Source organism: Sclerotinia sclerotiorum, genomic scaffold, assembly GCF_000146945.2.
Source record: "Sclerotinia sclerotiorum 1980 UF-70 scaffold_10 genomic scaffold, whole genome shotgun sequence".
NCBI classification, from domain to species: Eukaryota; Fungi; Ascomycota; class Leotiomycetes; order Helotiales; family Sclerotiniaceae; genus Sclerotinia; species Sclerotinia sclerotiorum.
Window position 1 is genome coordinate 1,258,397 of NW_001820826.1, and position 27,822 is coordinate 1,286,218.

A 27,822-nucleotide genomic window follows, 5' to 3' on the forward strand; every position below is an offset into this window, starting at 1 on the left:
GACTTAAACTCAGTTTCTACTTCACATACCTAAGATTTACATTCAGCCGCCCAATTCATCCAATAGTACTTGGATCAGCGGCTAATATGTTTTTTTTCTGAGATTATATGGAGGAATTGAGATTGATATAAGTACTTGGATACTATGATCTTATATTCTTTTCTTCATTGTGTGTCTTTCAAGCTTTTAGTAAATATACTTTCTTGGATGTAATATATTGGTTCAATGGCTGAGATGGCTGTTACTTGTCCTCTTAAAGAAACAAATTCTAGGAAGTTGGTCCGGAAGGTATCTGGTTTGTTTATGGCTTCGTGTAAGATGGTAATTTCGTTTCCCTCTTGTTTCTTTTTGGAATTCGATATCATTCGGAAGTAGGGATGGGCTGTTAGGAAGGAATAGATGTTTGGTCTTTTATGTTTTTATTCTTGCTTATTCAGGCAAGTTTTGATTTCTGATTAAAAGAGAGTAGTGATGAATTGATGAGGGGACGAGGTGAGATATGGTGAAGCGATTGTTCTGGGTCACTATATATGTATACATATATGTGGAAACTGGGAGTCGGGAGTTGAGAGTTTGTAGAAAGGGGACGAGTTGGAAGATACGAATCGAAATAGTGACGATCTAACAAGCGAGTATTTCATTTGAGACTTGAGATCTCCAAGTTCCCAATATCAAAGTATCTGGTGTATAGAACTTCAAAGAGTCACCTAAGAAATTAAATACATATAGATTTCATCCTCCATCCTCCATCACTCATCTCCCAATATTCCACTCATCCAAACCACAAACGAAAAACAAAAACTAAACACCTCAACAACCCCATCTCCGACCTCGCCGTAACACATCACACAAGTGACACAACTATATCGGTCGTTTTCACCGCCACGTTTCGACCACGACATATTGATCGTGTTTGTATTTTGTGTTTTGTGATACTAAAATAGATTTATACCCGAAATAAGAGTCTTATTCAATTACATCGCCGACCTAGAAGTAGCACATTTTTATATAGATGGGTGATTTGGGTTAGGTTTCGGGGCAGGTGTGATTAGTGATTGTATATCTATGTGTTGTTGGGTGGGCTATGGGGAGGTTTGTAGTTTGATGGGGAGAGTAGGAGTTATTTGGATTTGGTTATTTGATATTAGAGGATTTTATGCTAGTTATACTGAGTTAACTCGATTGCTTGAAAACTTAAATTGGAGGAAGTTGGAGGAAGCTCAACGATGCATCCCTAATAAGGTTAATGCATGATGCAAGGAAGGTGTCGGGTCGGTACGAATATGACTTCGGGGGTTCAAACATGGAATTCGGATCGACTTAGCGAGAAATTGGGTAAGTGAGGCTCGGATCTGTTTGTATATTTGTATACATTATTATCCATCTCCTCATTCATCCTACGTTAAATCTTTATCTTTTTTCACATATCTCTTCGTCAGCGATATTTTATTAGTATTGTCTATTCTCTATTATAAGTTGAAATATTATAGATATCTCAAAGTTCTCGAACTCACTCTCCTCTCCATATTTAGCTACCTAAATACAACTATCCTTCCATCCTTTCATCTATTAATCTACATATCTATCTATACATCCATACATCCAAACAATAAAACGCCCAACAACCAATGGCCTTCACAACCCGATCATTTTCCATTCGCGCCCTCTCAACACCAACACCATCTCCTGTACCACCCAACCACAAACATAAATCTCGCACCCGAAACCATCAACATCACCATCTCCAACACAATCCCAACCCCACAAATCCAGAAACATATTCCCCCTCTCCCTCACCAAATCTACCTCCAACGCCAAGATCTAGAATTAGCAAAAGCAAATACAAATACGAAAAATCATCATCATCAATAGAAACTCTCACCCAACCACCAATAAATTTATCTGCATCTATATCGCCATTTCCGGACCATGTATATGAATCCGAATCTGATAGAGAAAGAGTATATTCTTCTGGAAAATCTAGTTTCTCTGATCAGAGTAGTGTGGGAATGTCGACAGATTCGAAAGCTGGAGAAGAGAAATGGGGAGAAGGAGGGTTTAGAAAAGGTGAATGGAGGAATTGGAGATGGGGTGGACGATTTTTGAGGAGGAAGGGGGGGGTTGGTACCGGTTTATAGGGTTGAGTTGAGTGTGGGAGAGTATGGGGATGGGGATGCGGAGATTTGGATTGGGATTTCTGATATGATGTGTGATTTTGGAGTTTATCTGTCTGTTTGTTTATTGTAACTGTGACCTACTGGAAATGTAAGGGTTTCGTCATGCCTTTTTATATTTGATTTTTATATCTCGAGAGTTTTATTAGAGTTAAAGTATGATTGATCAGAAATATTAATGTCAGGTCTAATTGACTTATATATAACTTTATAATCTCGAGGTAGAAATAAAGAATACCTCGAGCTCTAAGTCTAGAAATTCAAAGATATAAGATGGAAATTACTTATCTACTATTTAGATTTGTATAAGTTATATTAAGTCTAATATTTATATTCATTTCTAATTATGTGTTAGTCTAATTAATATATATATTTAATATTTAATATTTATATCAATCAATATCTAAATTCATCCAACTCAATCTTTAATACTCGAGGATATATCTTAACTGTATCTCGTATTAATAATTACTCAATCTAGAGCTTGAGTACTGATATATATATATATATATACTGAGCGGATCATTAATAACCTTATATTCAATATATATCTCTCTAAGAATATTATCTATCTAGGGATTTAAACATATAAATGAGATGAAATCAATCTAGACTACATATATACTGTATACACTCGGGTAGTATAAACTCTCTCTATTCGACAACTGTCAAATTAAATCAATCCAATCCAAATTCAAATTCATTCTATCATTCAATCTCTCACTTTCCGAAAACAATAAAATGATAAAGTAATATAATAATATAATCCCAAACCCGGGATACAACTTATTCTATATGGTATCTTTCGCATAAACCCATCGATCAATCCTATGTATGTATATATGTATATATGTAAGATCTTATGAGTATAATATAAGTATAAGTAAATAAATAGCAACCGATCCATTTTTCCCATTGATTTATTTATCAAGAATTGTATCCCAAATTCCATCCATTGCATCCCCAATTGCAAGCAATGCCATTAAACCCAATCCAACCCAATCAGAAAGACACACATAAAAAATTCGCCAAACCCCATCCATCCATCTATCCCATCATACAAGAAACAAGATCGATGTTACGATTCTTTTCAACCAAAACTCCCAATTATATGACATCACATCGCATCGCCCGCAAACTACGCGGCTAATAAATCACCCCCCTTACCCCATTTACTCTCATCCTCCATTTCTCCCTCAGGAGTCTTAACCCCATAAGCATCCAACAACTTAATACAACCCTTATGACCACCACTCCACGCATCCCCTGCCGGACTAATATCCCTATCATCCTTCGCATCCGGCGCCGCACCATGATTCAACAAAATCTTAGCAATGTTCTCATAACCCCTCGCACAAGCATCATGAAGAGGAGTCTTTCCCTCCTCATCCCTCAAAACGGGATCCGCACCCCGCTGCAGAAGAAATTTGGTGGATTTGGGAAGATTTTGTCGGATGGTCCATACGAGTGGTGTGGTGCAGTGATGATCGGGACAATCGATATCGGCGCCGTGAGCGAGGAGAAGTTTGGACATTTCGAGATTATTGTATGAGATTGCTAATCCAAGTGGTGTACCTTCTCTGGGACCATTTTTGAAATCCGTTACTCCACCCTTGTTATTTGGATCGGCGCCTTTTTGAAGGAGGATTTTGGCTACGGAGGCATTTCCGCAGTGGACGGCCCAGTGGAGAGCGGTGAGACCGAAGGAATCTTCGACGTCGATGTAGGTGCTGCTGTTTTTGAGGAGGATCTCAGCTACCCACCAGGTATCGCATACGGCTGAAATGTGAAGGGCTGAGAAATGAACATTTTGGATGGCGGAGAAATTAGTCATGTGGCGATGTTTTTTGAAGTAGAGGAGCCAGGTTCGGCGGAGATCGCAATTGCGACGGAAGAAATGGCGATCCAGGGCGTAGGATTTCATCATGCGAGCACCGGCGATGTTGCTGTGGTTAATCCAGTAGATGAGAGGATATTGAAGACTGTCTTCTGAAGAAGGTTGATCTTGTAACGAGGAAAGAGGAACATCTTCGAGACTTTCGAGGTAGTATTTCCAGTCTCTGGTTGTATATTTGAGGGCTCTGAAAGCAGCTTTCTCGTGTTCAAATTCGAGGTCTGAGGAGAAGATACCGGCGGTTTCGTGGTTGAGGAGATATTCTTTTGCGGATCGGTGAACAAAGTATGGGTGATCGCGATGTAATGAAAGGAATGATCCACATAATTCAACAGCATCCAATACCACATCTTCATCATCCATAGCTGCTGCTGGGAAAGCGGCCATCACAGCCAATTCTCGAAGACTGAGAGGTCTGAAAGCAATTCCTACTGCACGAAGAACTGAGAAGGCTGTTTGTTGATCTTCCTCAGTCAATTTCAAAACTCCCTCGAGAATTCTCGCGTACAATGCATCAAGTCCAGTAGGGAATTTTCCAAGGACAAGTTTAACATTAATGAAAGAGACATTCTTCTTCAAGAGTTCCTTGCAAGCAAGAGAGATGAAGAGGAAATTTCCTCCAGCTTTTTGCCTCAATTTATCGGCCACGAATTGTTTTAAAGGTGCATCGAATCTCTTCTTAGTAGCCAAGGCATCAACCTTGTGAGCGATAAACGAGTCAACGGCTCCGCTGACTTCGGTGGCGGTTTCTTCCAAATCCACCACCCAGGATAATTTTAAGTATTCTTCAATTCTTGTTTCGTTTCTACTTGTGAAAATCCATTTCACATTGCAAAGTCCATCAACGTTAGATGCAATATATGTACTAGCGAGTTTGAGGAAGACATCCAAAGATTCCTCGGTGCATTCATCGAGACCATCAATGATCAGATAAAGATTTCGTGTGGTCGATGCTTCAAGTACTCGTGTCAAAGCAGTCCAAACACCCTCGATGGTAGCGAACATTTGAGGTCCATGACGTTTGAAATCTTCCAACAACACATTCTGGGAACTTTGTTTCAAAACCTGATGAAGGACGGTCTTGAGAGCATGTAATGTAGAATTTCTCTGATCCGTGTTGTTGTCGCAGAAAAAGTATGCCACTTGATCACAAGGGTTTTGAGCAACTTGCTTGGAGAGAATATCGACGAGATACATGGAAAGCATGGTTTTACCCTTTCCTGCTTGTCCATGAATCCAAAGTAAATCGGATTGATCGCTTTCAATCATGGACTTGTAACTCTTGTTGTTGAGAATCCAGTCACACGATTTACTGAAGAGACGATCAGTACGAGCTTCAATCTCCTTTCTTCCGATGAGCGGATTGATGACAGCCAGTGCGTTCAAAACCTTATTGCTAACTGCCGCATCTCGAGAAGAAGCTTTACCACCTCCTCGAACCATTCTGTGTTGAGTGGTTACGATCTCGTTGATTTGGCGGGTGAGTTGTCCCTTTTCCATATCACGAGTACTAAGCATCGTCGATAATAAACTCGATACTGCATCATCGTGAATTGAAAGTTCTTTCCTGAACTGCGAGACATCCCATTTCTTGCAAGCTAGCCAATCGACCTTTTCGATAATGTTGGAAAATTCTTCGTGAGACCATAAAGATCCCTTGGTGGTGACACCGTTCAATCTGCAACTTTGATGAACAAATCTTTCTATACAGTGCTGGCACGCACTGATGACTTGCATCATCAAACCACGCTGAGGTCCAAATGATGGATCACTCAAAAATCTCTCGAGACCGTCGAGACGCTTGTGAAGACTAGATAGGACTTGTGCGACATCTCCGAAAACTGGGTTTGCCTTTCCGGATTCGCTGATTGATGTGAATGCATTTCTAAGGATCCCAACTCCATGAATAACCTCGCCGAAACTGAAACCGAATGGGATCGCCATGTTGACTGTATGTGTTGTAAAGGTATTTGAAGAAGTTTTTACTGCCTTTGGTGGAGAATAGATTGTTAGGAGTTTGAAAGGTTGTGTTTGTGAGGTTGATATATATTCGAAAAGTTAAACAATATCGAGGGTAAATGATGAATCAAGTTGGTGCCAGAGATTGACAGAATGGACGTCCGTGAAGCTTAAAGAAGCCTCTTGAATAATCGTGATATGATGATTTCTTGTGAGGTGTCATTCGGGCCGTGGTGGCTTACAACTCTGAATGACCTTTGATGTGATTGTGATATGAACTTATCACAATGGATACGAAGACTTTCCTCAGATGAAAGGACGTGAAACTAATCTTGACTGATGGAGAGATAGAGGATGAAGGGAGGAGGTCTGATATATATGGATGATGATAGAGAGAGCACTGCCGTAGTTTGTCTCCATTACATTTCTCTGTTAAGGTAGGACCCACCTGGTGTTTTGAATCGCAGGCAGTTTATACTTTCAATGCATTAGTGTCCAATAGGATTCAAATGAAATTGGAAAAACGAGCGGTTAATCCACATGTTACCCTAACGACCAGTTGAGTTGTGAAGCGCATCGACCGAAAGATAAGTCATTGATAATGAGACGAATCCACTCGGTAAACGAATTTTTCTTCCAAAAGTCGGAAATATGTACAGAGTAGGGTTAACTGGACACAACATACCAGGGACTACCGATGCCATCTTATCAATTCGACTCCACTGTATTATCATACTACTTGATTTAGTTTGATACCAGCAGTACTAGAGAATTAGGGGTCCGCTTATCCTTCCGGCTTCTTCTCGCACCACTTCTGACACTCTCACGTTATTCGCCCAACTCCGCACCACTGCACAAATGAAGGGGGTGAAAATGCACCAAGGGACAATACATAAATGGACAAGATACTGAAACATCACGACAGAGGAAGAAATTTCACATGCTCATCTACTGTGCATAGTCCGGTCGTATGTATGTTTTTCTGTCTTGAAATCATGAGAAAAATGTAGAAATGTGTAGATGCGAATGAAGATCTCTTTGAAAATCAAGATTTAAGGTGTTCAAAAAGAGAAGATTTACACCGTGGAAGCCTATTTTGACATTCTATGCATATTTTACTTGCATCGGTACACTTAAAAAAGTAAAAATTAATTATTAATCTTCTGAAAGAATAACCCATGGTTGCAGTGCATGAGGGATTCCCACCATAAAGGGTTTCTACGTCATTGTATCCATAATATCCATAATATGGCGAATTTGGTCGCTTTCGCTAACGATCCCTCCGAAGGGACCCTCCAAAAAAAGGGACCCAAGCAAAGAAAGTGTACAGAATCAAAAATCAAGGGACCCTCTACCGTTCAGCTCAATAATCTTAGTAAAATGTGTAAAATGTCGGTTGGATGTTAAAATGTACTTTACACTTCATAAAGTCAGACCGCTCAAATTCCGCCCTTTAAAATCATCTTAGCATCAGCTATCCGACCCACTCAAAGCTACACGGTAACACGGTAACACGGTATCATATCTAAAAACACATCTGCTTTGAACAGGTTTGCAACTGCGTATACCGGTGCGAAATACCAAATCCAATCAGAATACCCAATCGTGCATTCACGGTAATTACTCGCAAATTAATTATCTGATCAATACACCCAAGGTTCGTGCAGTTGCCCGAGTAAGATAGGGGATTTACAGACGGGATGAATGAATCGTATTTAACCGCCTTTCCATTCGGACGACCAATCGTTCGGAAACGGCTTCATTCTTCTCCACTAGAAGAAGATACAACTCAGAGGTTTCAATGCTCAATGCCAGAGAAAGGGTCCGAGGAAAGTCATCCATGCAATATTGTGTTTAGATTGCATGCATGTGAATATTAATATTGGGACCATTTGAGTGATTGTTTGATGGCTTCATCAAATTCCTGCATGGTAGGTAGAGAAAAAAACCCTCATCATCATCAATATCATCATCATCATCATCACACCATGCCTGCAACATTTGCCAGATGGTGATTTTAGTCTTGGCCGCGGTGGAGATCACAATAACCAAAAGAAGCTGAAATTTCCTTTTCCACCCAATCAAGTATTGAATCGGTCCATGTTTTACTCAGATAATCTTCTTCTAGTTCGTAGCAATCTTGAAGACATTCATACTCTTCTGACGCATTGTCGAAATACACTCATGCCACATGGCTGATAGACAGTCCGTGTTATCACATCGAGAGTTCCAAGCTAGGTCAAGGGATATTTTGTTGTTAAGCATTTCGGTAATTTTGCCCTTCCGAGATGAATGGTTGGTATGTGCCGCTGTCATTGTGAAGAAGGGCCTTGGTTTTGAGTCTTGATTCTTGAGGCTTGATTCATTGAGTTCTGATTCTTGAGTCTGAGACTTGAGTCTTGACTCTTGAAGCGTCTGGTTTTCACACATTGCTCACATCATATCTTCTCGACCTCATACACAACATTTTGAACTACAACGCATAATCAAAACTATTGGATCGTACGCTGAACATGAAACACACTGTTGGGTAAGGCTGATGATCTCGGAGATATCCAGCAGGCTATAGGGAACATCCAGGGGAAGGGAAAATTGCTTAGCTAGCTGTACGATCCAATTTTTACGATTCTTCATATGTCAGTTACTTTATTATGCTTTTATGTCGGTATCCTTCAAATCTCACATGAAACAAGTATGTATCAACATGCCGACGTCGATAGATATGATATTGGTTTTGAGTATAAAAGTATGATAAGTAAAGAATAGGCGAGTATTGTATAAATACGAAGTTTATGTCGTATTTCTTCTTCTACAAAAGAACAGCAGGACATCAGAGGAAAAGACCAGAATATGGGCCGTGTTAGACAGGATGGAGTATTGTAGGAACATTAATTGATCAGCTGGTCCCTTGGATTTCAAACTGGCGGGGTAGAAAGAAGAAGCAAAAGATATATGATCACGTGTGAGAGTTCATTTTGTGTTGATATTTCATGCCCATGACATGCCCAAGACTTTATCTTGCTTGTCCTCATTCCCTGAGGGACTGAGTCTAGTCTTGTTTTCAATCATCTAACGACTTGGTCGAGTCGAAATAGATGATTGCCGGATCAAGGATGAGTTGCAACTCATTATGGCTTTATACCTTACTTCTATTTCAGTATCTTCAGTACCTTGAGTCAAACCCACTTGACCGGTTCCTGAAAGATGACGACCCATCAGAGTCAGGAAGCTACCTACTGCCTGGCAATGTTGTACCTGCCAGGCATCTATGAATGATTCAGTTATCTTCTATCTTCTCGCCGCCGCTTACCTAAGTTTGCAAGTCAATCACCAAAAAATCTCTTCACCAAGTTGCATCAACATATTTAGGTATAAACTGATCTACCTTCTAATCTTGCCTTGAATTGCCATACGGTTATCCGAGGCTCTACGGAATAGTACAGTAGTGAGAATAGCGTCGGCGAATCCATAAACTCTCGCCGGCCACCGTTAGTTCGGCAAAGTCTGCATATTCGGTATCCACTCCGATTCTTAAACTGTATTTCTGACCAATCCCGCAGAATATTATACGATGAACTGCGATCTGCGAGTGAAAAACTAAGATCAACGTCTCATGTATCGTTTTGATGACTGAGAAAGGAAAGAAAAACCTTTGGCCGATCTCGTAAATGCGGCTCGATCTCTTGTTGGTAATTTGACGCCGTCCACTTCTTGTGGATCTCGCAGCGTCTAGCGTTTATGTGTTACCTAAGTAGATAGATGGATGTTCAGAATCTGGAGGTATCGGAACCTTATCGTCGTCTATGGAGATGCCCGATTGCACGGTACAGTGGCATGAAAACACCAGTCTTCGAGACATTACCATTTATCTATTTCAAGAAGATTCAATTAGAACAGTGGGATACCTCCGAGATAGTAGGACATGTTGACTTTATTTATGTGTGGCCCCGCTTCCCGATCTCCATATTCCCATCAGGCTGTGGGTCTCATTCCAAATACATCAATTGTTAGCAGAAAGGGGAGAAAGGTTTGTGGTTCAGGAGGATTCGTTCGGAAAGGTATATTGTGCTTCGACGCCATAGATATGATTCGCTGCGTCGAGGTAGGATGGTAGACTGTTTACTTCTTTATGACTTGAGCATCTTGCTACCAAAATTCATTTTGCGGAGGCAATTGATGATCTTTAAACCATTAATACAGCAGTTTTTCACAATCAGGGTCAATCAATACTAAAGGTGCGGAGTATACCTACCAAATACTCGTACTCATTCTTTTCACTGCACCAAAAGGTCGTCAATCGATTGTCGAGAGCGAAATGCTATTGAAAGAAGGGTGTTCCTGAGTATGCCTATACACTCGCACACAATCCAACAAACCTCCTATTTACCTACGCTGGGCATATAAGACCTACAGTAAGATTAAATCCAATAGTCTGACCTACATCTCACATTTTATCGGCAATTTCGTTCATAACTGAAGTCCGATTCCACCCAAAAAAATGATCGATGGAAAAAACATTACCAATACCATGGTTCAGGAATAGGGGAAGGGAGACTGGGAAAGTCAATGGATATATTATAAAACGAAGGGAACATGGAATGTTCGGGTGCATCAGTGGAATGTCTGAGTTGAATTTGAACGCTATAAGGTATGTGCGAGTCGAAGCTGGACAATAAAGGTGGTGAAGTGGTACTGGGAGATTGTGGGAGTCAGAAGGGAATGATTATAACAAAGAATCTTCTTTGATTTTATGTGTTCTCAAGGTATATTAACATTTTGATTCTTTTTATTGTGAAATCCCAATCATATCTAAAGCAGGTACTATCATTCCATTCATTCATTCTATTGGAATGTTCAATGAAAGTCCTTTTTGACCGCCTCGGCCTTTTCATTTTCAGCCTTTTCTTTTTGCTGTTCCAGAATCTAGTTTTAGTGAATAAAGCCCCCAGCATCCCCCAGCAGCCCCCCAGCAGTCCGATCATCGACATCAAAGCGTACCTAACCTTACCTTACCACCGAGTAAATAATTAACAAATACCACTCACTCCTTCACTCACTCACTCTCTCACTCACTACAGCTGTACCCTACCAACTTTCAAGACGTTTATGAAACTCTCAACATTACCTCGAGACTGCTTACCATACATAGACTCCCTGGACTACTTACTTACTCTACGGTAAGGTCACCAGGTTGCCGTCCTCACCACAGACTGCTTACCACGAGTATTAATGGTTAATTAATAAAATCGATAGATTCTAGAGCTGCTTCATTAGATCCCGGTCCCTTAAAGAACCTTCTTCCTCTTCTTCTTCTTCCTCTTCTTCTTCTTCTCCTTCGATAACCTCTTATGTAAAGAAAGCTTCTCCCTAGAAAATACTTCGTGCCGAATTATTCACATCTTCTTTCTTTCATATTCCTCTCATCATATACACACCTCTCATAGACACCTCTCTCCTCTCCTCTCTCATATCTCTCATATACGAAGATTCATTTTCACATAGCCTAGGATACCTACACATGTCCCGTAGTACAAAATAATGTCTCTATATGAATGCTCCGGTTGTACCGAGTCCATTCGTCCCGACAAGGCTCGCATCCAATGCCACATATGTACCGACTACAATCTTTGCGCCAACTGTTTCGTCATTCAAAACATAAGCCAAACGCACCAGAGCAGTCATCCCACCGCCATCTTCAAAACGAGCGGAACCACGACCCCGGCCATCCCGCCTCCCTTTCCCCCTCGTCCCGTCCCGCTTCTCCCTCCTCGAAAAGATACCCTCACCACCCCGCCCAAAAAAGTCGATCTCCCAACCGCAAACTGGGGCGCCCTGTGGGATATCGTAAAACCCAGTAGGAAAGCCTCAAAAGGTAGCTCCGGCTCGCAAAAAGGTTCCGCTTCCGGTGCTGGCCTGGGTGATCTCATCTCCATTCAGCTGCCTGTAAATGAGGATGCTTTTACCGCGGGTCCTTTATGTGATAATAACAATTTGAGTTATTCCAATTCGCCCATTACAAAATTAAGACCCGATTTACCTATTAGACCGGTGAAAATTGAATTAGAAGCTTTTACCAATCCGTATGCATCAATGGCGCCACCGGTGCCTTCGGAGTGGGGTCCATTTTTTCAGAAAGATGGAACGGCAAATGGGATTTTTGTTGATTTGATGACGACGATATTTTTGTGTTTGGATGTTGAAGAGACGAATGAGTTGAGGCCGGAGGTTTGGAGTGCTTTTTTGGAAATGCAGGGGGTGGAGATGGAGAATAATATTTGTAGGTTTTGATTATTTTTAGGAAAGAGAGAGGGAAGGGGGGATGTAATTTGTGAAAGAGGAGGTGGTTTTATGGAACTTCTGGAATCATACTAATGGGAATTTATAGGGCAAAAAACATTATACACAACAGGTGGACCACAAAATCAAGAAATCGCCGACTTGGAACTCGGCATCTTTTTCAAATGTAATGAGATTTCTCACACCCTCTCAGTGAGACACGCCTCGAATCTACCCCCTCCATCTCCATCCCCCACAGCAGGAGAGAGAATCCGAAGATCCATCAGTCTGGGGGCCAATATGCCCATGTTAAGTCGACAGGGATTTATCGATGTTATGGGGATGGAAATGTTGAGGGATCCGGATGAGGGACATAAGAGGTTGAGTGGGGTGGTGTCGGATTATGCGATTTGGAAGGAGTTGGGGGCGGTGCCGAGGAGTTGTTTTTTGGAGAGGAAGGTGGAGAAGGGGGGGAGGGCGAAGAGGAAGAGTTTGTTGGAGATGAGTGAGGAGAAGGAGGAGGTTGAGAGGAGGATTATGGAGGGGATGTTGAGGGGGGTTGGGGAGGGGAAGGAGAGGGAGAGGGGGAAGGAGGGGGAGAAGAAGGAGAAGGAGAAGGAGAAATTGGGGAATATGAATACGAGTAATAAGAACACTAATCCGGATCTCGGGAAGAAAGAGTTAAATGACTCAAAAGCAAATATATCTCCACCTGAAAATTTCGCACTTCACAGCTCAGACGAAGATGAAACTTTTACAGAGGGATTACGAATTCATATGGAAGAAGTGGATTTAGTAGGTGAGGAGTTGGATTTAGATTTGGATGTGGATGTGGATTTGAATGTTGATTTAAATGTGGATTTGGGTGTGAAGGAGGTTGTAGATGCGAAAGTGAAAGGGAAAGGGAATGGAGATGTGAAGGTGGATAGGTAGAGAGATGATATGTTTAGGATGGGTATGATATGATATGATATTATTTGATATGATATCATAAGGGAATGGAAAGGAAGGGAAAGGGGAGGAAAGATATTGATTGTTAATTTTTATTTGTGGGTTTGCTGAGTTGAGTTTGTTGGATTCAAGCAGGGAGGAGGATTTGAAGTTTTGGGAATATATATAAGGAAGGAAAAGTTGGAAATAAGGAAAAGAGGAAAAACAAACAAAGTAGGTAGGTATAGAAAAGTAGATAGTTGATGAATAATGATTTTATGATTTATGAATCTTATGATTTTAATTGAATTTGAATTTGAAGATGAAGAGGATCTTGATGAAGTTAGTGATTAAATATTTAAGCACTGGGTTTATAAATAAATAAATCTATATATTTAATATATCTACCCATCCATCCATCAAACAAGCTTGTATCTTCAATTAAAGAATTATATATATAACGTCCCCTTTACTTTTTATACACCTCTTCTTGTAGATTCTTCTAGCCCTGTTTTCAATTCTTATATACTAACTCTATACTATACCTAGAACTATGATTATAAATCTATCTTTAGTGATCTCGAATTCTTTATTTCCTTTTTCATTTAATTATCAGGTGCCCAACTCCACTTTATTCTTTATTCTTTTATTCTATTTTTTATTTTGAATATTTGATATAATTATAACTAGCTGTTTAATTCCTATTCCTATTCCTATCTCTCCTCCCCGAAAATTGTTATTCACCATGGTTTTCTCATCCATTTCAAATCATTTTTTTTATACTTATTGTTAAAAGGAATGACCTTACACAGGGAATAGTGGGAAGCTGATAGGGCAGAACTGAGGCTATATTGGTCTTGTATATAAATCACTCATTATCTAAGTTCTACGGAAGTGCGAAGCTCTCCTACAGAGAGCTTCTCAATCTAGTCCTAATAGGACTAGTGCCCTGTGCACGTGCTACGCAGGAACCATTCACTTTAACACTTATTATATATTATATCTTAATATCTCAAAATTCCACATTCATTTCTACACTTTAATTAATTAATCTTTATTTATAAAATCTATTTATCTCTCTCTTTAGTTTTATAATATAAAGCGAGTTCTTGGTGTTTTGGCCGCTACATTCGGCGGGCTTCGTCGCTGTTTTACGCAGCCTCAGCACGCGCTAATAGCATCGTTCACGTGCATCAGCGCGAACTCCAACCCCACCAAAATTCATGATCCTCATCCATCACCATTTCCCGTCTCCCATTTTCAACAACACCATCCTAATTAAGACAGAGCCAAAATGGCTGTATTCAAGTTATTTAAACCGTGGTCTTCCCACTTCTCATTTCCTCGACACCTTTCTACCTCAACCAGCAACATACCTTCATTTACATGCAAACTATTTTCAATTTATCTTTTCCCTTTATCTTTCAAATCTTCTAGCATTGATTATGGCTAATACTTCGAAAAAGCGCCGCCTTTGTGACGATGCCCCAGAGAATATCAACCTCCAGAAATTCCTTGTACGGCGTAGCAATCTTCAGCAACGGCCAAAAAAACCTAAGCTCACACCAAAGGACTGCGAAATCAATATTCAAAAGCTGAATGGAGATGGTCCTCTGGCATCAAAAGATGCAGACGCCACAAAGGAAAACATCACTGGCATATGCCGCAAGTGGAAAAGGTAAGAAAACAATCGCCTACCTCGAGTTTCATCTTGCGAAGCTAACACATAACATCAGGTTCTGCGAATTCAGAAACGAGCAATACTGGCGGGCAGCTATTCAAAAGTGTAATAAAGGGACTACTATGATGTTCCTCCGATATATCTGTGAGAATTATAGGATACGCACATTCAGTTCTGTACATCAATATCTGCTTCAGTTCAAGCAGCTTTACAACCGAGTCAACGGACGGCATATGGACACAAATGATGCGAAAGAAGTTTTAAAGGTATGTTAACATGCTTTGTTGCTATTTTCTGAGATAGATTACTAATTACATAATCATAGTATCTCGACACTATCTTAACCAAAGAGTTCACTTTAAGACGAGAAAAGACGGCAAAGCCAGTGTTGGGAGCAGACGACCTTATCCTCCTCCTCACCCATCATTGGGCCCGGGACACATCTATTTTTCCAACCGAAGATCAGCGTTTGGCACTTGCAACAATCATGCTCCTCCTTATCTATACCGGCTGTCGACCCGCCGAGCTGGTTGATGCAGCCAAAGGGAAAATTGCTATTGGTCGCGATCAAACATATGAAGACGACAATTGGGATAATGAATGTGAGGGCTTGGATGAGACGAAAGATGATGATCCTATATATGAGAATCCAGAGCCTTGGGTTGATCCAAAGATCTCCGATTATGATGATAAGGATGATGAGGATATTCTTACACGAGAATATAAAGCTCTCTGTTATGAAGATATCCGTCTTTGGATTGTCCGAAATCCTACCCCTGGAGAACGCGATCTCCTTGGAATGGAGATCACTCTTGCTCATCACAAAGGAGCTAATAGAAACCCCAAACCGTACGTTCTTGATTTGATGTGTTTTGATCTTGCTAATGTAATATTCGTAGGACTACGTTCCTTTTTCACGAAGAAGCTTTACCAATTCTTTGTCCTGTTAGCCATATCTTAGCCATTGCCATCAGGGATAATGCAATCAAGGTAGACGGATTTACTCACGCCAAACCTTTTTTTACAAGCAACCTACAAGACCCTACAAAAGCAGTTCTGGTGCATTGGAAGCCAGAGAAACTCAAAGTACCGATCTTTCGGCAGGCGGTATGGACATTTGATGGTCTATCAACATCAGAACATAAGGCCCTCCGTTACTCGACCTTTGCATATTACCTTGACCGTCTTGGTTGGGCTGCCGGATTTGCACAGAAGCTAACTAGCTATTGTTTCCGTCGAGGTACTGGGAATGCTGTAGACGGTAAGAGATTTTTGCAAATACTTTGTATTCTTGTTGACATCTTCTAGGGGCAGCTACAACTGCTGTGCGTGACCAGGTGATGAGGCATAACCCTCAGACAGGAGTCTTTTGCGGATCCTACATCAACGAAAAGGTCCGGTTTATCGTTCAAGATGCGGTATTAGACCAGCCAACGAATATCGGATTTCTTCGTGCCTTTACACATATGAGTCTCACATGTGATCCGCGTGCCCCAATCGATGTGCCCGAAGAGATTTTGAAAGCCCTCCCTCCGGATCCAGAGATAATGGAACTTAAAAGAGAACGCGAGGAATACAAAAGGCAATATAGATCCTACAATCGAGCTCCACCTGAAATCCGCAAAGAATGTGAACAACTCCGTCGGCAGATTGATTCTTTACAGAAACAACGTGATCGAGCAATCAAGATAGAGTTCCGGCGAGATTATTTCGATCGTATCCATGATGAAGAATTAGAGAGGCAACTCAAAAAGGTCCCTACAAACGAATATGTTGAGCCTGTCGTCCATCATCAGCTTCCAGAACGAACTCGACTCCAAGAGGTGCTTTGTGATCTCTCGAGGGACATGAGCCCAAGCGATATCGTCAGCCGCCGGATCCGTACCATTGACTTAATGGTAGCACTCTCCTATCGACAGGAACAAGAAGTTCAACATAGCAACCACTCAAGTAGGGAATCTTCAGAGTTTTCTGAGGAACAACCTTTGTGCGAGGACCCCTTTCCCCTTCTTTGTAAAAAGACCCAATGCATTATATGTATCGGAGACAATCGAAGTACTTATGAGTATCGGACACGTACTTATGCCACTTCACACAAAATGATGAACCATGTGGATAGCCATTTGAAAGAAGTTCCGAAATTCCAGAGAATATCCTGTACTCATCCTGTTTGCCAATCGGAAGGGCTTATTCTTAAACACTTACAGCACTTCAAGAATCATGTACAAACTGTGCATGGCATCAGCCTTCGACCCTAAAACTATCGAATAAGGTGTTAGGGATTGATGTGACAACTTGAAAGGATTAACAGTCCATCGGAAAAGTAACTTGACCAGGGCTTATAGTATATGAACACCTCAGCTGAAGCATCAACTTTGACGAATACCCTCCTCTCTACTGTTCGACTACAACGTCACCTTGGCGCTCGTGTTATTATCTCTACGCAGGAACCAACAATTTCTCCTTCGCTTTTGGATCTATCTTCAATTGTTATTGTGCATCGATTCACTTCACCCAAATGGTTGAACAGCTTGAAACGCCACCTTGCAGGTGCTACTTCTAATTTGCTTGATGATGACAATACAGATTCAGATGTTCTTGCGAGTTCAAGAGGAAACGGGGATGGTGCGAAAAGATTGTTTGCCGAAATTGTAAAGCTAAGTGTTGGCGAAGCGTTGTTGTTTTCCCCTAGTGCTATGATAGACGTTGAAGTAGGTAGTAACGGTAAAGTGGTGGTGGGGAGGCTTGGTGATGGTTTCTTGAAGATTCGAGTTAGGATAAGATTGATTGCTGATGGAGGCAAGAGTATTGTGGCAGCTTAGGACATCAGGTTGAGATTTTACTTTGAACCTATTTTTAATTTATTATTCATATTTATCAAATTTCTATAATAGACAAATTCCTGGGTTATTGAGGACAGGATCCTTCTCTCTCAACATCGCACCCCTTCGTCCAACTATACATGAAGTGATGACAAAGGTTTATTTTAGTAGATGGACAAGCTAGACCTTTATTGAGGCATGACTTAATATGAAGTGTTACGACGGCGTAACATACCCTACATCATGTGACCGATTAGCTAATATAATCATGTGATAGGTGTCACCTGATCCGAAGCCGACGGACTTTGAGATCGATCGGCTCCCCAAGAGTCGATCGACTTCCGGGACACGAAGGTCTATTTAATCAGGATGGATTCCCTTACTATAGTACTTTGTGCTCAAGATCAATCATCTAGTATACTATTATTAGTTACGAATTGCAATCATTACCATCGTTACTTAAGTTCCTGCTTGACGCCTAGTTATAAACCACCTCGAGAGCCTAGAGCACTTCCACGTGATCTAGACGGCAACCCTCGTAACACTACGACGTGCAAGATACGAGGAAGACAAAAAGACGATCGACTAAACTGACTAAATAGATTAAGGACGGTAACTGAATGCTATAGGACATAGCGGACAGATCAATCGGATGGTTACGATCAATCGGCACCAGCTCAGAGCTATGTGTAACGATCCGGTCTGACTAGGCAAGTAGAATGTTCGTAAACTAATTGATAACTAAGTTGAGCACGAAGCTCCTAAACTATGAAACTACTCTGATTATATAATGATCGATAAAGGGAGCCCCCAGGAGCTTTCTGGCTCCTCAGGGCTCCTTATCACGTGATTTCTGATGGTGCGTGCATACACGATCTTCAGGTGACCAAGATCACATACTAATTCGATGAAATCTGATCGTGTTTGCACAAGGCCTAAGCTCCCCTAATTAATCAGTTTGCTACCATCGTAACACCATCAATCCTAATGGTGAATCGTGACATATAGACCTACTCATTATCGTACTTGCCATATTAGGCCTAACATCGTATGCCTCCAAGCCCTGTTGGTCCCCTACTCGATCCACACCCCATTGATTAGTTACTTTGAATCTCTTTCACGTGACAAACCGCCTCAATGTCTCCAAAAGCGTCCCCTGTGGTTAGGCGCTCTGCGCTCAGCCCCGGACGTAAAAACAACAATGACAATCTACACAGTAAAAGCGTCTATTCCACCCGAAAACGCAATAAACAGTTCGAGTAACTTGGAAGCTTTCGAGTCCAATTACTTCAAGTATATTTATCACAATGCCTGATCCACTTGATAGTGTTACCGCTAGAATCGTTACTAGAATCGAAGCTGTACTCCACCTTGGTAGCACAGTCCATCAATATCTAAGTAATATCAAAGACCCAATCACAGATCACAACAATATCATCAACGAGATCAACTCTATATATGAAATCCTTTCTACTTTACAAGCTAATATACAAAACAATTCAATCAATAATGAAGATTGGTCAACAATTTCTCAAAGACTTGAAGGCTTCGATGGCCCATTAAACCTCTTAAAGACAGCACTCCAGGAATTAACTACGAAATTCGAGGATACAGCTTCTACCATAGATGTTAGGGTTCTTCCATTGGATTTCAAGCAGAATGAAGCAGAGGAACTCTTCCGATTTGTTACAAAGCAGAGATCCTTACTATCTTTGGCTTTGAGGAATAACTATGTTGCACCTTCGACGGATATCCACGGTAATACACTCCCTATTCGTGATATCGAGGTAAGGTCTACTCCCTAAATGATATATGTAGGCTAATATCTTATATAACCAGAATACAAACCTTCATAAACGATATTATACAAATCATGATACAACTTTCAACTCGCAGTATCAAGATGATAAATCCCGATATCTACCTGAAACACAGTCTAAACGACAGAGAATTAATCGACAAGGCAATTTTACAAACGCGGGCGGATCACAATTCATTGCATCAAACCTTAATTCTGGAGGAGGGTCTATTAATATCAATACTCACACCTTGGAAAACCGCTGCCTAATCGACCTACGAACCACCGATCCACGATTGGACAAGAGACGTATCGAAGAGACTAAAGGAGGACTACTCGATAATGTATATAATTGGATTTTCGATAATAGTGATTTTCAACAATGGCACTTTAACCGAGATAATCGCCTACTTTGGATTAAAGGAGATCCTGGTAAGGGCAAGACCATGTTGCTCTGTGGTATAATAAATGAGCTGCAGAGATCGGATGAGACTGCCTTAGCCTATTTCTTTTGCCAAGGCACTGATGTACGCATTAATAGTGCTGTAGCTGTTCTACGTGGCCTTATCTATATGCTCCTAGATCGGCAGCCTGCCCTTCTCTCGCATTTACAAAAGAGATATGAGAAGGCAGGGGAACAGTTGTTCAAAGATGCTAATACCTTTATAGCACTCTCTGAGATTTTGAAGGATATCTTGCATGATAAGAATTTGAAGCCGACGATCTTGATTATTGATGCACTTGACGAATGCCAAAAAGACCTGCCACAATTACTTCGCCTAATTGTTTCGGGCTTATCCATTTCTTCTCGTGTTAAATGGCTTGTCTCTAGTCGAAACTGGCCCGAAATCGAAGAGCAGTTACAACAAGCCGAGCAGGGAACCCGGCTCAGTCTCGAGTTGAATGCTGAATCAGTATCTGCTGCTGTCAGATGGTATATCCGAGAAAAGGTGAAATATCTTGCGAGAACAAAAAAATACACAACGAAGACAAAGGATACTATCGAACGTTATCTCCTAGAACATGCAAATGGAACTTTTCTTTGGGTGGCTTTAGTTTGTCAAAATCTTGAAAAAGCTCGATTATTCACGAATTCAAAGCTACAAGATTACCCTTCCGAACTTGATCCTTTATATAATCGTATGATGGAACAGATAGTAGATATGGAAGATATCGAGGCGGCTCAGATATGCCTTCAGATCCTGGCTATTGTAGTAATAGCATATCGGCCTCTTACGCTTGACGAACTAATGTCCCTGATGGAGATGAATAATGAGATTCCGCTAGAGGAAATAATACAACTTTGTGGTTCCTTTCTGGTTGTTCGTTATAGGAATGTATTCTTTGTTCACCAATCAGCAAAGGATTTCCTTTCTAAAAAGGCTATTAAAACAATATTTCCTGATGGAATTGGGAAAGTTCATAACAAAGCACTTCTAAATTCGATAACAGTTATGAGAAAAACTCTAAAACGCGATATATACGGTTTGGGTTATCCCGGCTTTCCTATTGATAAAGTCAAACAGCCCTATCCCGATACATTAGCTTCTATACGGTATTCCTGTATTTACTGGATTAACCATTTAAGAGATGGAGATCCTGAACAAAATAGAGAATACATTCAAGATAACGGCAATATTTATGAATTCCTGAAAAATCATTTGCTACATTGGCTGGAGGTTATGAACTTGATGGAGAAAACTTCAGAGGGCATCAACGCAATAAGTTCTTTAGAGTCTTATATTCTAGTGTGTCAATACTATTTTGGTAGTTCTTTTAGGAATTCAGCTAATAGATAATAAAGGCTAACAAAGGTTCTGAACTCTATACTCTCATACATGACGCTAAACGCTTCGTCCTTTACAATCGAATAGGAATTGAACAAGCTCCTCTTCAAATCTATTATTCAGCTCTTTTCTTTGCTCCAGAGAATAGTATCATTCGAAAAACATTTCAAGAATATATTCCAAGTTGGATTTACAAAATATCAAGGACACGATCAAATTGGAGTGCCGCCCTCCAAACGCTCGAGGGTCATTCGAGTTGGGTTAATTCAGTTGCCTTCTCACCAGATGGTACAAAAGTAGCTTCGGGCTCTCACGATAATACAATCCGGCTTTGGGATGCAGTGACGGGCGAATCGCTTCAAACGCTCGAGGGTCATTCGGGTTCGGTTTGGTCAGTTGCCTTCTCACCAGATGGTACAAAAGTAGCTTCGGGCTCTCACGATAATACAATCCGGCTTTGGGATGCAGTGACGGGCGAATCGCTTCAAACGCTCGAGGGTCATTCGAATTCGGTTTGGTCAGTTGCCTTCTCACCAGATGGTACAAAAGTAGCTTCGGGCTCTTACGATAAAACAATCCGGCTTTGGGATGCAATGACGGGCGAATCGCTTCAAACGCTCGAGGGTCATTCGGGTTCGGTTTGGTCAGTTGCCTTCTCACCAGATGGTACAAAAGTAGCTTCGGGCTCTTACGATAAAACAATCCGGCTTTGGGATGCAGTGACGGGCGAATCGCTTCAAACGCTCGAGGATCATTCGAGTTGGGTTAATTCAGTTGCCTTCTCACCAGATGGTACAAAAGTAGCTTCGGGCTCTCACGATAATACAATCCGGCTTTGGGATGCAATGACGGGCGAATCGCTTCAAACGCTCGAGGGTCATTCGGATTGGGTTAATTCAGTTGCCTTCTCACCAGATGGTACAAAAGTAGCTTCGGGCTCTTACGATGATACAATCCGGCTTTGGGATGCAATGACGGGCGAATCGCTTCAAACGCTCGAGGGTCATTCGGATTGGGTTTGGTCAGTTGCCTTCTCACCAGATGGTACAAAAGTAGCTTCGGGCTCTTACGATAAAACAATCCGGCTTTGGGATGCAATGACGGGCGAATCGCTTCAAACGCTCGAGGATCATTCGGATTCGGTTACGTCAGTTGCCTTCTCACCAGATGGTACAAAAGTAGCTTCGGGCTCTCAAGATAAAACAATCCGGCTTTGGGATGCAATGACGGGCGAATCGCTTCAAACGCTCGAGGGTCATTCGGGTTCGGTTTGGTCAGTTGCCTTCTCACCAGATGGTACAAAAGTAGCTTCGGGCTCTCACGATAAAACAATCCGGCTTTGGGATGCAATGACGGGCGAATCGCTTCAAACGCTCGAGGGTCATTCGAATTCGGTTTTGTCAGTTGCCTTCTCACCAGATGGTACAAAAGTAGCTTCGGGCTCTCACGATAAAACAATTCGGCTTTGGGATGCAATGACGGGCGAATCGCTTCAAACGCTCGAGGGTCATTTGGGTTCGGTTACGTCAGTTGCCTTCTCACCAGATGGTACAAAAGTAGCTTCGGGCTCTTACGATAATACAATTCGGCTTTGGGATGCAATGACGGGCGAATCGCTTCAAACGCTCGAGGGTCATTCAAGTTTACAGGCATCCTCAGCCTTTGAACGGTACTTTATATCAAATCATTGGGTAGCTGAAAGATTAGATAAAGAAGTGCGAAATATTTTTTGGCTTCCTCCAGACTATCGGCCAACTAGTACATATTTTTGTAACGGTGTTATGGTCATGGCATTTTCCACCGGTGGCATTTTCTTTCTAAAATTTGAGTGAAAATTTCATATTATCTAAGTAAAAATCAGTTTCAATATATCTATTAATGACTAACTTATTTATGTCTTGAATATAATATCCTTTTTTTTTTTTTTTTCTCTCTTTAACAGAGAGGTTGGGGGAAGTCTATGATTATATAGACTTTCTATTTGCCACATTGATTCCAGTATGTTCTAGTGTAGTGATGTGGTAGTTTTATTGGTACAAAGAAATATAAAGAAATATTTTATTTGATGCACCTTCGAGCTAATCATTATTAGAATTAAAGGTCTGAAAGCATAAAGAGAAAGATGTAAATTCTCGATTCTGTTTCCAGTCTTGTATCATAGTTCATTGTCACGAATCCAATAACACGTGACTAGTCATCTATCATGTGATGGATAGACTAGATAGCCGCTATCCATGCTATCCTCCTCGTTTCGTGATCCATATAAACCTTCGTTATTTCGTAGTTTAGGAGCTTTGTGCTCAACTAAGTTATCAATTAGTTTACTTACATTCTACTTGATCTAGCAACAACTTCACTTCCAAGTGAATACCAGTGATAAAGTCTTAAGCCATAATTGCCAACCGACGAACGTAAGGCATCAGTTGCTAGAGAATACCGGAACGTTACAAGTACCTAATTTCGCCCTAGCCAAAACTTTCATATCCGCGTAGTTCCAGTTGTCGAACTCTTTAATAACCCTTCCCCGATTTGGTCCATCATAGTGAATGCAGATCCAGAAAAGCACCCAGAAAGTTGATTCGAGGTCATGTATAAATCGATTCGGTGACTGCTCTGTAGATTTGATCCTAGGTGAGAATATCGTCGGGATTGTCGGCGAGCGCTGCATTCAAGAGAGGTTTGATACAGTTTTTTACATGGAGGAGAGCTGAAAGAGGCACGAACCAGATAGCCCTTTCTCAAATACTTATTATTTAGTCAAGGGTTCTAGAAGACTCGACGTTTGATGAAGGCTGTACCTTGATCGCAAACCAAAATCACCAGCGGAGTCGGATCCAAAGTCTGCAACAGGGACCAAAGCAACATCACCAGTAGAGTCAGACACGGAATCCAGAACAGAGCCGGCAGCAAATCCACAGAGCACACGATCGAAGTCAAGATTGAAGATCACGCTATAAGTTTGAATAAAGCGAGCATAGTACTCAGCGAGCAATTAAAAAAGAGCGCCGAAAAAGGTGGATGATTAAAAGTTCAGGAAGAAATTGAAAAGACGAATAAAAAGGTATTAAAGTCTCACAGGAGTTGAGTTTAGATATTTTGTCACTAACTAGGCGAATTCATGCGGAAATGATGAGGAAATTTAGCTTGTTCCGTATGAAAAGGAAAATAGTGGAGGTGGTAGAGTGTACCGATATGATTGATAATGGAAGTTGTCGACATGAATTCGCATTCCTCCAATAGCAAATAAGTACCGAGTTGACAATATCGTACTCCAGCAGAGATCAGCGAGAACTGGATATGGCGGAGCCTTCCAATGAAAGGATTGCAGTGGTGTTTTGTTGTTCTATGTGAGGATGCATACTTCAAGCTGAAGCATTTGAAGAACACGAGGGATTGTCCTGCTCCATCAATTTGTCTTAATGCTTAAGGGTTTCATACACTGTGTTATGCCTGAGAAGCAAGACGAACTTGAACCATAGCAACATCATCTCCAGGGATCTCCATCGCTACCGTCTATTCGATAAAGAGAAATCTATCCATACATACCGAACTCGATGACACAGTCTGCAATGCTTCAAATATGTGAGACTTGGATGTGTAGTTGATGCATTCAGGCACGAGAAAACAGTACAACTGTAATGAAGAACATTTGTTCTGCTCCCCTTATGGTTTGTTCGATCGTTGGAACTCATTCTACCCTTCTCCAACTGCTGTCGAACACGACGCTAGGACAGGACCAAATCGAGCTAGAGGATTTAATGATCTCTCAACAATTCTAGGAACAAAGTTATACATCTGACAATAATACATAAAGATGCTCCAACGCTGCAACCAAATCATGATATGCGTTTAAAGTGTATGGACCATACTCTTTCATATGAAGAAAATCTTCTGATTTCAATTCCGGCATGCCTTCCTTCAATCCTTCTCCCGTGCCTAGGAATTCTGTCCATGGTCGATTATAGCTTGCTATTGTGATAAATAGCTCGTTGACGCACATGGATATGAGCCACAAGGTACAGAGCATATTAGCAAAATAGGCGAGTAACAGAAATAAAGTACCATTACAAAGCCGAAGTATTATCATTCATGCGAAGTGGGTTGTTGTTCTTCGAATTCATGAATGCCACCATTTGAGCCACCTCTTGTATACGAACTTCATCTGTTCGATGACCACGTTTCACTTCCAAGAAACCTAGGACATCGGTATTACGGTTGGGATGTGTAACTATACCATCAACCCGAGCTTCGTAGACTTTTGTAGCCTTGTAAAACAAATATTTAAGCCTTTTGCTGTGGGTCGACATTGCCAGATATTCCTAGAGGCCAAGAGATGGGCAACAGCAAGTTGACAAGACACTAATTGCCTATTTGTTCATCCTGCACCTTTATTCTGGCCTTTTCGTATTTTGCGACGGATCCTTCACCGGACGGTGGTAGCTCAATCGATTCGGTAGTGCTGGGCGTATCCAAGTCCATCCTATCGACCAATGCACCAAGAAGGTCTAATTGTCCAGTTGATTTCTTGATTGGTATTATATAAAGGTCTCTTTGCGATTGTTGAAGTCGAGTTCGTGCAGCAATGGGGGTGGTGACATATTGCACTGCAGATTCTTCGTCTTCTTCTTTTGTATCGTTGCGTTCAATGAGTGCCAAAAGAGACAAAAATGGTCCGAAGCATCCTGAATCTATGAAGTCCTTCGAAGTCCACCACCCTACATCTTTGGAAAAATTCTTCACTATTTGAAGTAGTGGCTCAAAGTGCTGACCCCTAACTGCCACTTCGGCTTGTGACCGTTGCGCTGCTGGAAATATTTGATTATCATTGATCCAGCGCATTGAAGATAAAGATTTGATTCGGGCCTTAATGTGAAGGACCCGCAGAAGAATAGCGCTTTCGAATTTGAATTTACTCCCACTCTCAAAGTTCGCATTTTAAAATCTTTATTATTGATACTGGTATAGGAGCGTTGCCACGCTTCAATAGTATGTGGAAGATTAGACATCGGCCTGGTTTAAATCAGCATGCTGGGATTGTACACGTTTAAAAAAACATCAATGAGAGATAGACTAAACTTTATAACATTACTAACAGTTACCCCTCATGTATTTGCCAATATATGTTAAGCAAAGTACCTTGATAGGCAGTATTTGATAACGCAAATAAACAAACCTACAAATACATTGTAAATAAATCACAGAATCACAACATAATTATCGATCGATTGGAGTTTACTATGTCGCTCTCCACTACGCCTCGCCGACAAGCTCTAATCAAGATTTGCAAGTTTATTTGGAGGAAGTCTAAATATAGGGAAAGCGAAATCTTGAGGAAAGAATTCAGCGATGTCTTTGGTATCATCATTGATTCAGTTGAAGATATACCTATGATTCAGAAAACCTCAACTGACCGTGCCGAGACCCCTCTATCGCATACCGATCTGTGGTTCAACAGTCGGGATGTCGCCGCTGGACTCCACAACGATATGCAAGAATTGGAGTTGGCAGGATTCGGAAGGCTTGACGGATGGTCGTATGTTATAGCTAATCCGTTTTATTATATCTCTACATTCTGCTAACGCTTGACAACTAACATAGAGATATGTATGAAACCCACAATTTGCGTTGGGGCTTCACAGATACTTGGACGACTGGCGATTTAACAGCGCTTGCTCTCACAATTCATTCGCGCTCTGCGATGAATAATGAAATCCTAACGACCGAATTTGTTGCAATTTATAGAATTGCTTTTATTGCTTGGAAGAATGATGATAGCGTTCAACAGCAGATGGAGAAAGAAATGATGGAAAAACAATCGCCGCAATTGTGTGCATCTCGGCCTTCTCCACGAAGATTACCTGTTAGTTAAAAGTATATCTATATGAGGTTTAAGCTAACTTTCAAATGCCAGATCCGACTTATCTCTATTCATAATCAAAATATCCGAATCCTAAACACGATCTTCACAGAAGAATATTTCAATTCATTAGAGAAGGATAGTCCACCCAGCTCCAGCAAATTACATGTCCATATCAAATCGATTTCAGTAGCTGGATATAATGACGCTGAGCTGAAGGATCTCGCACAGGGGCTGTTGAATACAAGAGAAAAAGTAGGATCACTGGAAGCTATCCACATATTACCTTGAGCAAGTTAAGATTCAAGACAATCAGATATAGGCGCAATGGGGTTTTGGAGCTATTCGGGTATAGGTGGGCTCTGCAAGGCTTATGCAGATTGCCTTGGGTTCATGATGAATTCTTGATACTGTAGGGTAATATTTGGAAGGGGGATTTTCAGTTTTATTTTGGGAGTGCCTTCACTATGGTATAACTAGCTGATTATTGATATAAAGAAAGGTGGGCTTTGGAGGAAAATTGCGATTGTAGCAACGATAAAAATCAACAGATGACCAAGAGGGGAGTTATGTATAGCAAGGGAGATAGAACCATACGAATTTCGATTATGTTTGTAATCCTTCATTCTTCTTTTTACCCATCG

General features: G+C 41.1%; 11 protein-coding genes across 11 annotated transcripts; 8 read left to right on the top strand and 3 right to left on the bottom strand.

Annotated features, from left to right (window-relative positions):
- Positions 1-1,283: 1,283 nt before the first annotated feature.
- SS1G_07983 (predicted protein) lies at positions 1,284-2,138 on the top strand (the record flags this gene model as incomplete). Its single annotated transcript, XM_001591307.1, has 2 exons — positions 1,284-1,335; positions 1,774-2,138. The coding sequence occupies 2 exons, from the start codon at positions 1,284-1,286 to the stop codon at positions 2,136-2,138; spliced, it is 417 nt and encodes a 138-aa protein (XP_001591357.1).
- Positions 2,139-3,312: 1,174 nt separating this feature from the next.
- Positions 3,313-6,012, bottom strand: SS1G_07984 (hypothetical protein; the record flags this gene model as incomplete). Its single annotated transcript, XM_001591308.1, has 1 exon — positions 3,313-6,012. One exon carries the CDS (start codon positions 6,010-6,012, stop codon positions 3,313-3,315), a length of 2,700 nt encoding a protein of 899 aa, XP_001591358.1.
- Positions 6,013-7,275: 1,263 nt separating this feature from the next.
- Positions 7,276-7,434, top strand: SS1G_07985 (predicted protein; the record flags this gene model as incomplete). Its single annotated transcript, XM_001591309.1, has 1 exon — positions 7,276-7,434. One exon carries the CDS (start codon positions 7,276-7,278, stop codon positions 7,432-7,434), a length of 159 nt encoding a protein of 52 aa, XP_001591359.1.
- A 784-nt stretch (positions 7,435-8,218) lies between these two features.
- Positions 8,219-9,299, top strand: SS1G_07986 (predicted protein; the record flags this gene model as incomplete). The annotated part of the gene is made up of 2 exons (XM_001591310.1): positions 8,219-8,326; positions 9,186-9,299. 2 exons carry the CDS (start codon positions 8,219-8,221, stop codon positions 9,297-9,299), a joined length of 222 nt encoding a protein of 73 aa, XP_001591360.1.
- A 2,266-nt stretch (positions 9,300-11,565) lies between these two features.
- Positions 11,566-13,236, top strand: SS1G_07987 (predicted protein; the record flags this gene model as incomplete). The annotated part of the gene is made up of 2 exons (XM_001591311.1): positions 11,566-12,304; positions 12,413-13,236. The coding sequence occupies 2 exons, from the start codon at positions 11,566-11,568 to the stop codon at positions 13,234-13,236; spliced, it is 1,563 nt and encodes a 520-aa protein (XP_001591361.1).
- A 1,291-nt stretch (positions 13,237-14,527) lies between these two features.
- SS1G_07988 (hypothetical protein) lies at positions 14,528-17,736 on the top strand (the record flags this gene model as incomplete). Its single annotated transcript, XM_001591312.1, has 7 exons — positions 14,528-14,533; positions 14,700-14,911; positions 14,970-15,180; positions 15,240-15,763; positions 15,814-16,175; positions 16,223-16,927; positions 17,276-17,736. The coding sequence occupies 7 exons, from the start codon at positions 14,528-14,530 to the stop codon at positions 17,734-17,736; spliced, it is 2,481 nt and encodes an 826-aa protein (XP_001591362.1).
- A 1,307-nt stretch (positions 17,737-19,043) lies between these two features.
- On the top strand, positions 19,044-20,777 carry SS1G_07989 (hypothetical protein; the record flags this gene model as incomplete). The annotated part of the gene is made up of 4 exons (XM_001591313.1): positions 19,044-19,523; positions 19,576-19,966; positions 20,204-20,468; positions 20,693-20,777. 4 exons carry the CDS (start codon positions 19,044-19,046, stop codon positions 20,775-20,777), a joined length of 1,221 nt encoding a protein of 406 aa, XP_001591363.1.
- A 448-nt stretch (positions 20,778-21,225) lies between these two features.
- SS1G_07990 (hypothetical protein) lies at positions 21,226-23,153 on the top strand (the record flags this gene model as incomplete). Its single annotated transcript, XM_001591314.1, has 2 exons — positions 21,226-21,259; positions 21,409-23,153. The coding sequence occupies 2 exons, from the start codon at positions 21,226-21,228 to the stop codon at positions 23,151-23,153; spliced, it is 1,779 nt and encodes a 592-aa protein (XP_001591364.1).
- A 1,955-nt stretch (positions 23,154-25,108) lies between these two features.
- On the bottom strand, positions 25,109-25,348 carry SS1G_07991 (predicted protein; the record flags this gene model as incomplete). The annotated part of the gene is made up of 1 exon (XM_001591315.1): positions 25,109-25,348. One exon carries the CDS (start codon positions 25,346-25,348, stop codon positions 25,109-25,111), a length of 240 nt encoding a protein of 79 aa, XP_001591365.1.
- A 332-nt stretch (positions 25,349-25,680) lies between these two features.
- Positions 25,681-26,160, bottom strand: SS1G_07992 (predicted protein; the record flags this gene model as incomplete). Its single annotated transcript, XM_001591316.1, has 1 exon — positions 25,681-26,160. The coding sequence occupies one exon, from the start codon at positions 26,158-26,160 to the stop codon at positions 25,681-25,683; it is 480 nt and encodes a 159-aa protein (XP_001591366.1).
- Positions 26,161-26,558: 398 nt separating this feature from the next.
- Positions 26,559-27,469, top strand: SS1G_07993 (predicted protein; the record flags this gene model as incomplete). The annotated part of the gene is made up of 3 exons (XM_001591317.1): positions 26,559-26,854; positions 26,920-27,181; positions 27,233-27,469. 3 exons carry the CDS (start codon positions 26,559-26,561, stop codon positions 27,467-27,469), a joined length of 795 nt encoding a protein of 264 aa, XP_001591367.1.
- Between the last annotated feature and the right edge of the window lie 353 nt (positions 27,470-27,822).